The 17,065-nt window shown below is 45.4% G+C and overlaps 1 protein-coding gene and 1 long non-coding RNA gene across 2 annotated transcripts in view; one reads left to right on the plus strand and one right to left on the minus strand.

Annotated features, from left to right (window-relative positions):
- Window positions 1-965, minus strand: part of KDSR (3-ketodihydrosphingosine reductase) — a 31,186-nt gene extending 30,221 nt beyond the window's left edge. The window contains exon 1 of the mRNA XM_024203943.3: window positions 757-965. Within this exon, the coding sequence (XP_024059711.1) occupies window positions 757-867 (111 nt within the window). The 5' untranslated portion in view covers window positions 868-965. The remainder of the gene's footprint in view (window positions 1-756) is intronic.
- Window positions 966-2,943: 1,978 nt separating this feature from the next.
- Window positions 2,944-17,065, plus strand: part of LOC112109437 — a 32,832-nt gene continuing 18,710 nt past the window's right edge. Inside the window, exon 1 of the long non-coding RNA XR_002908310.1 lies at window positions 2,944-3,131. This is a non-coding gene — a long non-coding RNA (uncharacterized LOC112109437). The remainder of the gene's footprint in view (window positions 3,132-17,065) is intronic.

Below are 17,065 nucleotides of genomic sequence, written 5' to 3' on the forward strand. Positions count from 1 at the left end.
ATGCATCCGAAGAAGTGAGGTTTTTACTCACGAAAGCTTATGCCCAAATAAATCTGTTAGTCTTTAAGGTGCCACCAGACTCCTTGTTGTTTTTGTAGATACAGACTAACACGGCTACCTCCTGATACTTGAATATATATATATACACACACACACACACACCCCTCACAGTATATGTGCATATGTGGGTGTACATTATACATCCAACCCACACACTATGTACATTTATATATGCATGTGGTCTGTATACACAAATGCACACAATGTATCTATACACACACCTATATACACCCCACCGCCCCCACACTATATGCATTTGGATATACACAACGTATTTATACACACCCCACACACTCCATCCATATACTATGTGTATATACACAGACATGCACCCTAAGTATTTATATACACACACCCCGCTACACCCTCATTCTGTGTATAGATGTGTGTCTACACACAGACACAGGCGCACTACATCCGCACCTCACGTACAAATGCCTCCACACACACACTCCTCTGTACACCCCGCCCGCCCGCCGTGTACAGGTGTGCATACAGACATACACACCGCGATGTCCTCGCAGGGTCCCCATCTCGAGTCACCCGCTGCCCCCCAACCGGGAAACCAGGGCAAGGCGGCATCTTCTCCCCGACACCAGCCTGGCCCCAGCGCCGCCCACCCGGCAGGGCGATGGGGCCGGAGGGGAGGGCGAAGAAGCCCGGGGCGGAGAGAGGCGGCAGCGCCCCCACACTCACCACGACGTGGGCGCCGGGCAGCTTGAGGGGCTTGGGGCTGATGAGCGGCGACACCATGTAGAGCAGCAGCACGAAGGCCACGACGCAGGCGGCCGCCAGCAGCAGCAGCATGGCTCGGGGCGGGCGGGGCCGCGCGGGCTGCTCCGGGGGCCGCGGCCGACAGCGCCAGGGGCCAGCTCGCTCCGCAGCGGCGGCCGCTCTGCGCCGCCCCAGTCCTGGCCCTAGGGTGCCGCTCTGTCACAGGAGGCGGGAGGGGGAGGGAAAAGGCGGACAGCGGCTCCATGATTGGCCCGCGGGGCGGGTGAGCTGCGAGGGGATTGGCTAGCCGGGCGGGTCGGAGGTCTGTGGGGCGTGATCCTGCCCGGGGATTGGCCAGCCTGGCGTAAGGTGCGCGGGGATAGGTGCCCCGTGAGTGCGTCCAGGGCCGCAGGGCGTTAGAAGCAAGGGGGGAGGGGGCTTGCGCGAGCGCCCCCTGGGGGCGAGCGGGGAGTGTGCTCCTGGCCGGGCCTTGCCGCTGCCCCGGCCCGGGCCCTGGCCCTAGGGAACGCGCGCGCGGTGAACAGGCCGCCGCTGCCGGGCGCAGGAGGGTCAGGCCGGGCTCGCGCCCGCGGATTGCACAGGGCAGGAGCGCAGAGCTCCCCGCCTGCTCCTCCTGGTGGGAGTTTTGCCCTTTCTGGCAGGAAATGTGGGGACCGCCGGGCTCTGATTTGCAGAGGTGCTGCTGAGCACCCGTAGCTGTCACTGGATCTCGGCTGGTGCTGCTGCTCAGCGTGTCTGACACTCAGGAAGGCCCACGCTTTTGAGCAGCTGTTGAGTAGCTAAGAAAGAGCATGTGGGGGGCTCGGAGAACTAGTAGTCCTGGCTACAGAGCGCGAGCAAATTGTTTGCAGGACAGCAATTAAAAACACAAAACTGCCTGGGCAATCGGAATTAAACAACTCCTCCGCTTTAACCAAAGAATTTATTTGCTATAAGCATATAGGTCTCTGAGTATTCTCAGCCTAGGATATAATTATTATCTCCTGAATGAGAAACACCCACATATTATATTATTAATAATAGTTGTTCTACAGCATCTTAAAATTGCACACAGCTATTTACGAAGTAAAAAAAACAAACAAGGTCCTAGCCCCAAAGAGACTAACCAAGACAGAAAAAAAGAAGGGTGTGAAAATAATACTAGTAGGAGATTAGAGGTATAGAGTGGGAGGAAACTGGAGCTGAGATGTAGGCAGAGATCATGCTCAGTTTTGAAGGTGAGGGCAAGGAGCCTGAATTTGATGCAGTAAAAGGTGGGAAGCCAGTGATGAGATTTGGAGAGCCCTGTAAATCCACAGATGCAGAGATCCACGGATCATTTTTGTGGATCGGCTGAGGATACAAATTTTGTATCTGCGCAGGGCTCTAGAGATTTGGGAAGGAGTTGGCATGGAGCGAGAAAAGAAGAGAGATGATTTCAGCTTAAATGTTTTGAACAGAATGGAGCAGGGAGAGAAATATGAGGAAGGAAGAAAGGAAGAATTATATTGAGAAACTACCAACATGATGGCAAGTGTTTTATCAGTAGGAATGGAAAGAAACTAATGATTGGTAATAATAAATATAGAAGACATTACAAGACTCAAGGAGAATATGGGAGAAATAGACACCAGCCAAAAGCTGTGTCTGAGCTTGTCTAACCAAAGATGACATAGGGGCCCCTTTGTGATCTGTATTCAGGACAGGAAATAGTCTGGAAACCACATGGATGGAATTGATGATCTCCTACTGGAGCACAGAAATCCATTCTCTTATCCTTGGACAGTATCTAACACGGTCAACCTAAAGATACTGCTGTTCTGTCTGAGGGAGGTACAGTAGAATCTCAGAGTTACAAACACCAGAGTTACGAACTGACTAGTCAACCGCACACCTCATTTGGAACTGGAAGTATGCAGTCAGGCAGCAGCAGAGACAGGAAAAAAAAAAAAAGAGCAAATACAGTACTGTGTTAAACACAGGGCCGGCTCCAGGCATCAGCGGAGCAAGCTGGTGCTTGGGGCGGCAGATTCCAAGGGGCGGCATTCCGGCTGCCCTTTTTTTCCTTTTTCTTTTTGGTGTGCCACTCCAGCTGCCCTGTAGGGGGCGGTGGCCTGGAGGAGGGGAGCGCCCTGCAGCAAACTCAGCAGGGCAGCCCGTGTCCTTCCCTCCCAGCCGATCGGAGCAGCGCGGAGCCCTCCTCCCAGCCCAGCTCCCTGCATCCTGCCAGAGGGGAGGCGTTGAAGTGCCCAGACGGAGCCACCAGCCGGCTCCAGGAGACGCGGGAGCCCAGCACCGTGGCGGGACGATGCGCTGAGCCGCCCGCAGAGGAGGGGGCGCTGCTCCCGCTTGGCCAGGTCAGTTTGCGCAGGTCCGCCCCCAGCGCGGCCCCGGGGAGGGGTCACCAGCGGGCAGCCCCCTGGCGGGCGCAGAGCTGGCCCCAGCGTCCCGGCACGCCAGCAGCTGGGGGGCACGGGTTGCTCTGCCACGCCCTGACTTCGGGAAAGTCCCGCTCGTGGGTGGCGCAGGGAAACTTTCCTGGGACTTCGGGGCAGCGCGGATGGGGTGGCTCCAGCTGCGCCTGGCAGAGTCCGCGGGGGACAGGACGCCCACAGATGTGGCCCCCGCACCTGGCGCTGGCCTGGGCCTCGAGGGACTCGCTGCAGGTGGGGTGGGGGCAATTGAGAAATCAACAAACTTGGGACCCGCTCCCAGCAGCAGTTTTAAGCGCCCTCCCCCTTGGTGGGGAGAGCTGCTTTGAAAAGCAGGGGACAGGTTGGCACCTGCTCCTCAAACTACCAGGCTGGGGCGGGGGTGTCTAGGTGCTCAGGATCCCAGCCTGAAGTTACTGAGAGTTTTGATTGAGAAACTACTAGACTTTGGCCCCAAATTTCCCCCTTCTCTGACCCCCCCACTCCCGTAGAAATGGTTCATTGATTAGTCCATCGGGTGACCCAGTGATTTGGCGCTGTTTGATTTCTGTTCTCACTGTGGTTGCATTTTAGCAATGCAACTTCTTGCATATGTGCATCTTCCCCCCACCCCCAGGGAGAACAGTGTAAGGATTTTTAGCAGGCAAATGTAGTTCACATTGCTTTGCAGCTGGGAGATTTGTGGGCTTGAGAATCCCTAAATCCTCATTGACATGAAAGACCATAACAACTCTGAATGAGCTGCTACAGTCTAGCTGGTCAAAACAAAACAAAAAAACATTGCAAAGTGAAAATGTGTAAAAGCCAAAATTTTTTTTGCTTGGGGCGGCAAAAAACCTAGAGCCGGCCCTGGTTAAACATAAACTACTACAAAAATAAAGGGAAAGCAGCATTTTGCTTTTGCATAGTAAGGTTTCAAAGCTGTATTAAGTCAATGTTCAGTTGTAAACTTTTGAAAGAACCACCATAACGTTTTGTTCAGAGTTACGAATAACCTCCACTACATTCCTGAGGATTTCGTAACTCTGAGGTTCTACTGTAGTGGGAGTCCAACCAAAATCTAGCAATAAGTTATGTTACAGGTTGAAGAACATGGAAATAGGTAAGTTATTTGTAATGACCAAAGGCAGATAGCAATTTTAGTATCAAAGTAATGGGACAGAGTAGCATATAGGTGATGCCACACTCAAAATGCCTGCCACCAAAAGTGTCCTTTTTACCTCTTTCTTGGTAAGAAAATATTCCCAAAGTACAACCAGTACCTGTGAGAAGATCTGCCCAATTTCAGATGCTTCCAGGTGAAGGAAAAGATCACTAAAAGTGCAAACAGGCAGGTTGCAGACTCTAGAAACAGTGCTAGTGCCTCTGTCTCTGCCTACCTCCCACTCCTCAATATGGTGCTGACCAGCAAATTAGAATAAACAGGGACCAGATAACTGGAGCAATAGCTCCGCTTCCCCTCCTGTGAGCACCATTGTGGTGAAAGTCCTTGGTGTGGCCTGGATCTAGCTAAGTCCCACTGTGCGCAAGAAATGGCATCAGCTACCGTTGTCTCTTGGCCGGTTTTTGTACTGCCTTGCTGCTGGTTAAAAGATGTGCACATATTGTGGGTTGGTTTTTGTAAAATGGTTCTCTAAAACAGTCTAGCAACTAGCTATAGTCTGCACTAGGACCTTTTTTATTGGTGGGACAGGGATGGACAGACTGACAGTGGCTGTTTTTTCTGGGTCTCAGAGGTGACCAGCAGCTGCAGCTGCTACAGAGCAATTTCTTGTTCTATTTTTCCAAAAGACTAAGGCCCAGATCCTCAAAGGTATTGAGGCACCTAATCCCACTGATTTCAATAGGAGTTAAATGCCTCAATACCTTTGAGGATCTGGGCCTAAGAACTTCCTTCCCCCCTCCAAACATCATCTCTGTTGTAATGTAATGGCTAGGATGTGACACACAGGAGAGCTGGTCTGAGACTGATGTTTGTTTCCTGGCTCCAGTCACTTGAAATGTGTCAAGGCTACATGACATGGGTCCCAGGCCCACTCTGGGATTTTGGCTTCCGCTGGAACCAACCAGTCTTGTAATGATGGGAAAAGCTCCAGCCTTCAGATAACTTCCAGCCTGCCCAGCCAGTCTGAGTCCCTGCCTTTTCTGTTCCTTCACCTCCTAGGGAAGAACAGTCAGTTGGGCTGCTGCAGGAGGTAAGCAGATATCGTATCAACCAGAAACAACCAGCACAGATTAGTGCTGCCAATTAATAAAATACATAGCTAGACACATCTGGGATAGAGGTCAGGGCAGAACTGTCCATCCTAATGGTCCAAAAATCATACGTCAGGCATCAAAAAAGCATAAAATCGGCTTAAAAAAATCACAAGATTAAAAAAAATAATAAATGTTGGGTTCTTTTTATTTTCCTTCTTGTCTATGATCCTTTACATCTAGAAGCTTTTCTTCTCAACCATGAAGGCTAGAAACTTCTTCCCCGGGTTTTATTTAGGCATCTCTTGTCTCTCCCACTTGACTGACAATCAGGGATGGCTGTGTCATGACTTTGGTATTATCGTGGCAGGATGCTAACAGTTTGTTTTCCAAAAGCGAACATCATGTTCCACTTGTGATGGGATGAATGCTGGGGGGAGCATAAGTTAACAGTGAGAAGATACTGGTCAGCATGATAGACAGTGGTTGCATCACATGCCAAGTTTCCTGGCATATAGCTACTTTTGAAACTACTTTAGGGCTAATTGTATTTGATTTAAGAAACCTAATTGATGTTGAAACTAAGGTTTTTGTTCTTTGGGCCATACATCTCTGAACTGGAAGTCCTAGTAAATCTTTGTGAGATTTGTTGTGATATTCCAGCAATGTTAAATGTGCATCCTTGAATCCTCCAGGGCTTACCTTATTTACTACATCTAGTTCTTTGCTGTTAGCACCAGCTCTTCTACCAACTCTCATAACTGATCATAGGAAGGGCTTGGCATATTTTGAACAAATTTGCCAAAAGGAATTCCCAAAATGAAAATGAGTCACTTATGAATGGTGGAACATTATTATCTGTTATTAACTCATCTGGAATCCCATAGTGAGCAAACTGTGATGTAAGAGCTCACTAATAATGAAAACAATAGCAGTCTACAAATAAGAGGTAATCTTATCCCTCTAACTCAGATAGACATAAACCAAAGTTGGATCAAGGTGATCTGGAATCCCAGTTGGTTTGTGGGTTTCTTTTGCATTCAGTTTCCTGTATTTATTGCAGATTTTACACTTGGTTGCCTTGTCTTCAATAGCAACATTAAAGCCTGGCCATAATAGGACAACTTGGATTCTCCTCTTACACTTCTCAATATCCACAGGGGCACAGGGGATTATGCTTAACATTTCCAACCTCATGCTATATAGCAAAATGACAGAAAAATCCTTGGTACAGAATCCCATCCAATGGAGAAATTTAATCTCTATAGTTCAATATGTTTTTATGCTTCAAGTTGAAGGTGCCTGGTTTTCTTTTGCTGGCCATCCATCTAGAATTACTTTCTCAAGCTATTGTGAGGTTGGGTCATTATGGGCATCTCATTTGAGCTGGTCACATTTTGTTTTGTTATTGAATTATATTTATTTCAGCCTGTTCCTCCATCTCCTTTCTTTGCTTTTTTTTTTACAGTTTGTCTTGAAAGTATATTTACTATAAGAATCTCTGTGTCTGTATTTCACATTTAACAAGTACTTTTACAATTTCATATTGTTTTCTTAAATCTAGTGGGGAATTTTACACAATAGTTTCTGTAATTTGACTTCCAGTGGTTTATGGTCTTTTTTTTTCTACCATGATCTATTTCTGTCCATAAGCGTATTCATTAAACTGCATGTACGCAAAGCCAATTGCCAGCATTTCTTTTTCAATCTCAGCACAATTCTGTTGTATTGCAATCAGGACTTAGGACACGTATGGCTTAGGGGAAGATCATCTTGGAGAATGACAACTGCCAACCCCTTGTGAGTTTGCTTCAGCCAAGATTGAGTTATCAGTTATTATATGTATACCAGTTATATGTATATCCTGCTCACACTCCCAATGGAATGTATTATACATCTCCAGTGCCTCTAGGCCTGCCCCAAATAGCCCTATGGAGGATTTCACTCTCTACAATTTCTCCATTGTCTTTGCAGTTACTTGCAGGAATTTTGGAAGCACTGACTAAAACCACCTCCTCCAATTCTCTGCCAGGTTCTTTTCCAGACTAAAAGATTCAGCTGACTTCATTTGATCAATTTTTGGCAAAGGTTACATTTTCTTCTGCCATCATGTAATAAGGGTGTGAAACACAGGAGTGCTGGCAAGATAATTATGTTTATTTCCTTGCTCTAATTACATGACATAGGTCAGAGATACCAAAGGTTATATGTCAGGATTCAGAATCTATTAATGAGCAACAGCTGTTACCCAATGATAGTAGGAATTGCTTAAGAGGCTTTCCTGTACCTAGCTCAGTCATCCTCCTCCAAGCCAGGCCATAGGCAAAAAGCAACAAGTAGGAAGTAGGGCTGTCAAGTGATTAAAAATTTAATTGCGATTGATCGCATGACTAATTGCACTGTTAAACAATAATAGAATGCCATTTATTTAAATATTTTGAATGTTTTCTACATTTTCAAATATATTGATTTCAATTACAGTGCTCACTTTATATTTATTTTTGATTACAAATATTTGCACTGTAAAAAACCAAAAGAAATAGTATTTTTCAATTCACCCAATACAAGTACTGTAGTGCAATCTCTTTATCATGAAACTTGAACCTACAAATGTAGATTTATGTACAAAAATAACTGCATTCAAAAATAAAACAAATGTAAAACTTTAGAGCCTATAAGTCCACTCAGTCCTACTTCTTGTTCAGCCAATTGCTCAGACAAACAAGTTTGTTTACATTTGCAGGAGATAATGCTGCCCACTTCTTGTTTACACCTGAAAGTGAGAACAGGCATTTGCATGGCATTGTTGTAGCCAGCATTGCAAGATATTTACATGCCAGATGCACTAATGATTCATATGTCCCTTCGTCTTCAACCCCCATTCCAGAGGACATGCATCCATGCCGATGACGGATTCTGCTCGATAATGATCCAAAGTAATGCGGACAGACGCATGTTCATTTTTATAACCGAGTGTAGAGGAGGAGACTCACCCCTGCGGCGCCTCCTGCTGGTGACTTCTGGGAATTAGCTCGTTCCAGCTCCGGAGCGCCCTCTGCAGGCCGGTGATCCACCTGTCCTCTGGCCCTGTGTCCCTCCCAGGACCCCGGTGCCTAGTTGTCTGGGGTGCTGCCCCCTGGCAGTACACCCCTCAGTTCTGGGTCTCCCCCTCCCAGCTATCCCCACTTCGCCTCAGTCTTGGCTACTGCCCAGTCTCCATCTAGCCCCCGTTCACTGGGGCAGACTGCAGTATCAGCCACTCATCACAGGCAAAGGGGTTTGGACTGGCTGCCTTCACCCACCCTCAGGCTGCCCCTCTGCAACCCCAATACCTAGGTGGGCCTAGAACTAGGCCCTGCAGCCTGGGGAGTTGCTGGCCTAGGGCTTCCCAGCTCCTAAGGCCTTTCCCCAGCCCTGCCTCACTCTAGGTCCCCCTGGGTGAGTTCCCCAGCAGCCAGGCTTGTCTCCCTCTCCCATCAGAGAGAGAGACTCCTTCTGGCTTCCCTGGCCTTCTGATAAGGCCCAGTTGCTTGGTTTGGGGTGTGGCCCCAGCTGCAGCCACTTCCCCCAATCAGCCAGGGTTTTGCTCCCTTTGGCAGCCCCAGCCCTCTGCAGGGCTTTTCCAACCCCTTCAGGGCTGGAGTGGGTGTTCACCCTGCTACACCGAGTCAGATGCCACCAGCAGAAGGTTGATTTTCTTTTTTGGTGGTTTGGGGTCTGTAGTTTCTGCATCAGAGTGTTCCTCTTTTAAGATTTCTGAAAGCATGTTCCACACCTTGTCCTTCTCAGATTTTGGAAGGTACTTCAGATTCTTAAACCTTGGGTCGAGTGCTGTAGCTATCTTTAGAAATCTGATATTGGAACCTTCTTAGTGTTTTGTCAGATCTGCAGTGAAAGTGTTCTTAAATCAAACAACATATGCTGGGTCGTCATCCGAGACTACTATAACACAAAATATATGTCAGAATGCGGGTAAAACCATGGAGCAGGAGACATATAATTCTCCTCCAAGAAGTTCAGTCACAAATTTAATTAACGTATTTTTTTAAACAAGCATCATCAGCATGGAAGCATGTCCTCTGGAATGGTGGTCGAAGCATGAAGAGACATATGAATGTTTAGCATATCTGGCACATAAATACCTTGCAATGCTGGCTACAAAAGTGCCATGCGAATGCCTTTTCTGACTTTCAGGTGACATTGTAAATAAGAAGCGGACAGCATTATCTCCCATAAATGTAAACTTGTTTGTCTTAGCGATTGGCTGAACAAGAAATAGGACTGAGTGGACTTGTAGGCTCTAAAGTTTTACATTGTTTGGTGTGCAGTTATGTAATAAAAAAAATCTACATTTGTAAGTTGCACTTTCACGATAAAGAGATTGCACTACAATACTTGTATGAGATGAATTGAAAAATACGATTTCTTTTGTCATTTTTACAGTGGAAATATTTGTAATCAAAAGTAATACAAAGTGAGCACTGTACACTTCGTATTCCGTGTTGTAATTGAAATCAGTATATTTGAAAATGTAGAAAAACATCCAAAAATACTTAATAAATGTCAATTGGTATTCTGTTGTTTAATAGTTTTAAAAGTTTAATAGTTTTAAAACTGCGCTTAATCACGATTACTTTTTTTAATCGTGATTAATTTTTTTGTATTAATCGCATGAGTTAACTGCGATTAATCGACAGCTCTAGTAGGAAGCAAGGGAATCTTCACTACAATTCCCTCCCACTCCAGCACTATCTGGTATCCTGCAAAGCAGCAGGAACTGCTCACAATTATTTTTACCCTTCTGCCGCTACCCTGCAACAGCAGGCGCTACTAGCAGCCTAATCGCACAGGAGGAAGTAGAAATAATCATTATCTATTTACTGCTGTAAACAAGAGAAGGGGAGCAGATTTTAGATTTGTGTTTGCCCTGTAGCTCTGAAGGAAAAAAGGAGTTAAAGAGACAGACCCCCTATTGTTTTCTTCCTTCCACTCTCCTCCTGTATACAACGTCCTTCAACAGAAAAGATGGAAGAATGGAAGAAAAAATAGCTAAAGGAAAAAGAAGATAACTGCTGCTTTGAAATAAGAATAAAGCAACACAAAGATAATCTCTTGTCTTTTTTCCTCTTTAAAAGAGAAAGAAAGGTAAGGAGACAGAAAAAACAAGGAAAAGAGAAAGAAAGGGGGATAGAAAAAGAGAAAATAAATGGAAGGAAGAGAGAAAAGTGAGGAGAAGAAGAAGAAAGAATGGGGGAAAAGGAAAATAGCGTAATTGAAGGATTGTGAAAGAGGTAGTCAGAGGTTGCTGCTTAAATGTCAGCAAAGGGAAAATCTACTATCCATACCTTTTTTCCCCAAAAGGCAAGAGATCTGTCGCCAATATTTATTTTGGCACAGAATGAGCATGCCTTAAACAAAAGAATGTAGAAACAGATAAGCATACACCTTCTACAAATACTGACATTAAAGATATTTTTATTGAGCTCATATCTATGACAGCTGAAATTCAAGCATCAATCAGAGACCTACCAAATAAGGTGAAAGAGTTAGAAGTCTAAATAGTCATACTGATGCTATTTCAGATTTGGAAGATCTGAAGTGCACACCTGATGATTTTGAAAATTGCAACATTCCTTACCTTGTGCACTGCTGTATAAAAGTATTCTCTACTAGTTCCAATCCCCATAGCAATCTGATTGACGGAGAGAAGGGGACTAAGCTGTTCATCAAAATACCATCTAAGTCCCAACACTGTAGTAGCTAGCCCCCTGCTATAAGTGGAAAAAGTCCAGAGAAGGACAACAAAAACAATAAGGGTATATGGAACAGCTTCCATATGAGGGGAGATTAAAAAGACTGGGACTGCTCAGCTTAGTAAAGAGACAACTAAGGGGAGATATGATAGAGGTCTGTAAATGACTGGAGTGGAGAAAGTGAAGAGGGAAATGTTACTTACTCCTTCACAGAACACAAGAACCAGGGGTCACCCAATGAAGTTAATAGGCAACATAAAAACAAACAAAAGGAAGTACTTCTTTATACTATGGACAGTCAACCTGTGGGACTCATTGGCAGTGGATGCTCTGAAGGCCAAAAGTATAATTGGGTTCAAAAAAGAATTAGATAAGTTCATGGAGGATAGGCCCATCAATGACTACTAGCCAAGATGGTCAGGGAAACAATCCCATGCTCTGGGTATCCCTAAACCTCTGACCAGGGCCGGCTCTGGCTTTTTGGCCGCCCGAAGCAAAAAAAAAAAAAAAAAAAAAAAGGGGGGCCGGGGGGGGGGGGGGGGGGGGGGGGGGGGGGGGCGGGGGGGGGGGGGGGTAGGGGGGAGGGAGCGGGCAGGAGAGAGAGAGAAGGGGGCGGCCAGGGCTACAGCGCGGGCGCTGCCATGTGGCCCCTCCCGCTGCGCCACCTCCTGCTGCCTGCCGCGAGGGCTCCGCTCCGGTCTGCGGGGAGGGAAGGAAGAGGATTGCCCTGCAGGGTGCTCCGGCCCCCTACAGGGCGGCCGGAGCAGGGAAAAAAAAAAAAAAAAAAAAAGCGGCCGGGCCGCCCTAGGATTGGGCAGAACGCCGCCTCGAACAATCTGCTGTCCCAAGCACCAGCTTGCTCAGCTGGTGCCTGGAGCCAGCCCTGCCTCTGACTGCCAGATGCCAGGACTGGATGAGAGGGGATGAATCACCTGCTAGTTGCCCTATTCTGTTCATTCCTTCTGAAGCATCTTAGCTCTGGCCACTGTTGGAAGACAGGATACAGGGCTATATGGACCATTGGTCTGACCCAATATGGCCAGTCTTATATTCTTATGAAATTAATATTGGGTACCAATTTTCACCAGTTTAATTTTTGTAATAAACACCAATAAATTATTGGGAGATATAAACAAAATAAACCCCCAAAACAATGGGCCTTGATGACAATCTATTAAGAGATGCTCCACTCTTCCACTTGAGTAATTTGAAGCTCTTACTCCTCTTTTCCCTTTCCTGAGCTCCCTCCCTCTCTTTTCTAACCAATTACTGTTATGGTGCACACTGGAACATGGTGAGAACAAAATAAATGGGGTGGAAACAGTTGCGAGACAAGAGCAGGAGCTATTCAGCCCTAGATTTTGGTAATTATCACTTGTCGTCTGACCGTCATACTGTTGCAGGCAGATATGACAAAAACAAATGAGTCAGAAGGAATTATTGTTTATGGAGGCAGATATGACAAAAACATATGAGTCAGAAGGAATTATTGTTTATGGTTTAGAGATCACGTGGCTTTATAAACATGTGTAAAAGTAAGGTCCCTGCCTTGAATAACACACTATTTAAAGAGGCTGAGGCATCAGAAGAAGGTGGAGCAGACAGAAACAAATCTTGCTAATCTGTGACCTGGTGCCCTAATCCACTTGGATAGGTAGGGGAGAACAGAAGAAAATAAAATCATAGCCTCGCCCTCAAATCACAGGTACATACTCATGACCCACAGTGACATGTAGATCAGGATAGCCTAGAAGATGGAAGTTCTTGTACTGGAGTTGAGCAGTATATTGATTCAACCCCTCAAAGCGTAATAAGATTTCTGGGATTTTACCCCATTTTATACCTATGATACAACAGCTTAGAGGTTCATAGAAGTTAGCCCAATTTAGATGTAGCAAAAATGTTTTGAAAAGGAATGCTATACCTTTGGAATGTAGACTTGTAACAGGGTGGATTACCCATAGGCTGGAGACCCTGGGGCTAAGCCAGCCCTGATTACAGGAGGAGACACACCTGGATTGTATCAAGTGATCCCAGGGTAAAAGGCAGCAGGAAGCTGCTGGGTGAGGGCACCTGGAGTGAGGGAACTGTAGAGCAGGTCTCCTGCAATGGTCCTCAAGGAAGGGATGCTTCCTTGGGGAGGAGGAGGGCTGTGGTGGGTTGTTTTTTTTTAAAACGTTGTTAATTTAATAAATAAAACCCAGACTCCTAAGTGTATTTGAAAGAGACTTTGTGGAGTTAGTTTAAAGAGCCCTGAAGAAGGGAAAATAGGGGCAGAGCACTGCCTCAGCATCCCCTGCCATATGTGCTGGAACTAAGGGTGCGGGGGATGCTGCCACACCCCTGGCTTGAAGTGATTTCCATTGTATACAGGGTTTACAGTTTGATTCTGTGGCTCTCAGCACCCCCACTACACAAATTGTTGCAGCTCCCCTGGCCACGGGGGATTCTTGGGTGGCGGCCAGACCTCTGAGATGCACATTGTACAAAATGGCATTTATTCGAGCAATTCCCAAGTGAATACCCCCATTCTTCTATAACTTTTAAATGTTGAGGTTGTATTGTGCCCAATCATAAATTCATTTTACATGGTACCCCTAAAAATAAAGGAACTGAGACTGGATGAAGGAAGAGACTCTGAGATTACAAATTACCATTATATACAGTCCCCCTTAATCTAACAGGCAACCCTATGTAGTCCCCCTTAACCATCACTCTTAAAAGAAACAGAGTACTTTGTAACTACATACTATAACAGCTTTAAGGGCAGCAGGAGAGCAATTCTGTGCAGCCCAAACTATATCTAAGGACTAGTCTACACTACTGTGCTGCTGTAGTGCATCTGATGAAGATGTGCTATGCTGATGGGAGAGCACTCTTGGACCAGATCCTGCACGCCACTCAGGACTAAATTGAGAATTTCCTCTCCCCTTGTGGGTTCCTGTACCAGCTGCTCCAAGAAGCAGTCATTTAAAGTATCGAGAAATTTTATCTCTGCATTTCGTCCTGAGGTGACATGTTCCCAGTTAATGTGGGGATAATTGAAATCCCCCACTATTATTTACTTCTTTATTTTGATAGCCTCTCTAATCTCCCTTAGCATTTCATCATCACTATCACTGTCCTGGTCAGCTGGTCAATAATAGATCCCTAATGTTATATTCTTATTAGAGCATGAAATTACTATCCATAGTGTGACAAAGTTCCTCCTCTATCTTGGTGGGTCCTGCGCTTATTGGTGGATTTTCTTGCCTCAGAGATTCACCATGTGGGATGGGGAACAGCCCAGAGACCTTCCCCTCTGGGAGAACCCACAGTCCAGGTCAATTGGGAGGTTTGGGGGGAACCCGGGCGCGCCCTCTACTCCGGGTTCCAGCCCAGGGCCCTGTGGACGGCAGCTGTCTGTAGTGCCTCCTGTAACAGCTGCATGACAACTACAACTCCCTGGGCTACTTCCCAATGGCCTCCTCCAAACACCTTCCTTATTCTCACCACAGGACCTTCCTCCTGGTGTCCGATAACGCTTGTGCTCCTCAGTCCTCCAGCAGCACACCCTCTCAATCTCAGTTCCTTGCACCTCTTACTCCCAGCTCCTCACACTCCCACCAGAAACTGAAGTGAGCTCCTTTTTAAAACCCAGGTGCCCTGATTAGCCTGCCTTAATTGATTCTAGAAGCTTCTTGATTACTCTAGTGCAGCCCCTGCTCTGGTCACTCAGGGAACAGAAAACTACTCATCCAGTGACCAGTATATTTGCCCTCTACCAGACTTCTGTACCCCACTGGTCTGGGTCTGCCACAATAGAGATTCTATGGAACATGTGGATTCACTTAAGATTTTTACTTCATTTGATTCTACATTTTCTTTCACATATAGTCCCCCCCCCCAGCCCGCACACCTTGTTCTGTCCTTCCAATATATTTTGTACCCCGGAATGATTTTGTGTCCCATTGATTGTCCTCACTCCACCAGGTTTCTGTGATGCCTATTATATCAATATTCTCCTTTAACATGAGGCACTCTAGTTCAGCCATCTTATTATTTAGACTTCCAGCATTTGTGTACAAGCACTTGAAAAACCTGTCACTGTTTATTTGTCTGCCTCACTGTTTGTTTGTCTGTTCCCTGGAGAACTAGAGAGTTGGATGACATCTTCGGTATCATGAAAATGAAACCTGATTAAGAAGAAACAGAATTCTTATTTAGACTTGAAAAAAGTATGTTGATTTTTAACAATACTGATTTCAACCAAAGCATCCTATAAGCAGCTGGAAGAAAATTTCTTGATGATTCAAACAAGCCCAACCTGCAGTGAAGGGCTGAAAAAGCTTTCAAGTCACTTCAGAAGTCTTCCAGTGAGTCCTCCAGGAGATGAAACAGGCATGAGGGAGCTTGAAGTTCCTGATGTTTATATGGCAAAACAAATTTAATTTAAGTATGTTTAAGGACTTCTTAGACCTTAGACAAAGGGAGAAAAGTGTTTGTGCCCCCTTTCTCCTATGTAGATCACTTTTAGCTGTGGCATTAGAAGTTTTTCTTGTGTATATGGCACCTCACACAAATATTTAAAATGACTTTGTAATAAGGTTGTAATTATGAATGACACCACACTTGATTCTACTCCACAGACAACATAATTAGCATGCTTGGTAAAAGATGTGGGTGTACCATTTTTGGAGGTTGCTCATGAGTAGGACAATTGTAAAGCAACTTGTAGAATGTAACATGGTTCTGCTGTGGAGGAAACGACCTGAATCATACTTGTGCAGTTAGGTTGGCTGGTCTTTTGCATTCCTGTTCTCTGCAGATTCCCTAAAGTGCATTTCTACACATGGAAAAGATACCCACAAATCCTTAGCTATGACTACTAAAAGTTAAAGTAGTATAAGAAAAATGCACAGATTTTCCCATAATGCCCTGAATGAAGGATAGTTGTGCAACACAGAAAAGACACTGTTGTGCCAGGAAAAAAAGGTTGCTATCAATATATATTCAGAGCATGGTGACACTGAACATGATTCTATGTATAGATGAAAGCCTTCCAAGCTGTGTTACTAGGTTCAGACTGTGAAACAGATCTTCTGGAATTTAAACCAGTCGCTGCAAGTTTAGAATTGTTCTATAAACACATTTGATTGTTTCCAAGACACTAACTTGTAAATTTAATGAAGCAGTTTCTTCCCCAAAACAAAGTGTAGACATGTGCCTCAGAATTTAGGAGCCCTGCATCAGGCTTTCCTCATTAGAAGTTAGGATTCAATGACAAATTGATGCAAAAGATGAGTTGTTAGAAAATAAAATCAGAGCTATAAATATTTGCCTTGCGAGGGTTCCTCAAAAATGTGAAAGCTGGAACCATCTTTCTACAAACATCTTAAGAAGACCTAATCCAGCCAAGGTTGCTGTACTGAGACATTTGAGCCAGCTAGACTAATGACAGGTGAATTTGTTAGGACTTCCACAAACCTTCTCTGATTTTTACAACTTTTTGTTTTAGTTTTTATAACAATACAGTAAATAGGTAGTCCACTGTATTTGATACTCTAAGATGATGTATGTAAAAATCTGGAACGTAACAGTAAAGTCGAGCACTCAGGAGTTAGGAAATGCTTGCCTGTGCAATTTTAATTCAGACCCCTGATGCATATGCATAATGAGACAGTCTAAGTTACATGACCACATACTATTTTTCCAAATATCAGGGGGTAGCCGTGTTAGTCTGTATCTACAAAAACAACAAGGAGTCCTCGCTTACAGACAACCCCCCAACCTGAAGCAAATACTCACCAGCAACTACACACCACACCACAGAAACACCAACCCAGGAACCAATCCCTGTAGCAAACCTTGTTGCCTACTCTGTCCCCATATCTACTCTGGTGACACCATCAGAGGACCCAACCACATCAG

This window comes from Terrapene carolina, unplaced genomic scaffold, assembly GCF_002925995.2.
Source record: "Terrapene carolina triunguis isolate 2854851 unplaced genomic scaffold, T_m_triunguis-2.0 Scaffold53, whole genome shotgun sequence".
Classification (NCBI taxonomy): Eukaryota; Metazoa; Chordata; order Testudines; family Emydidae; genus Terrapene; species Terrapene triunguis.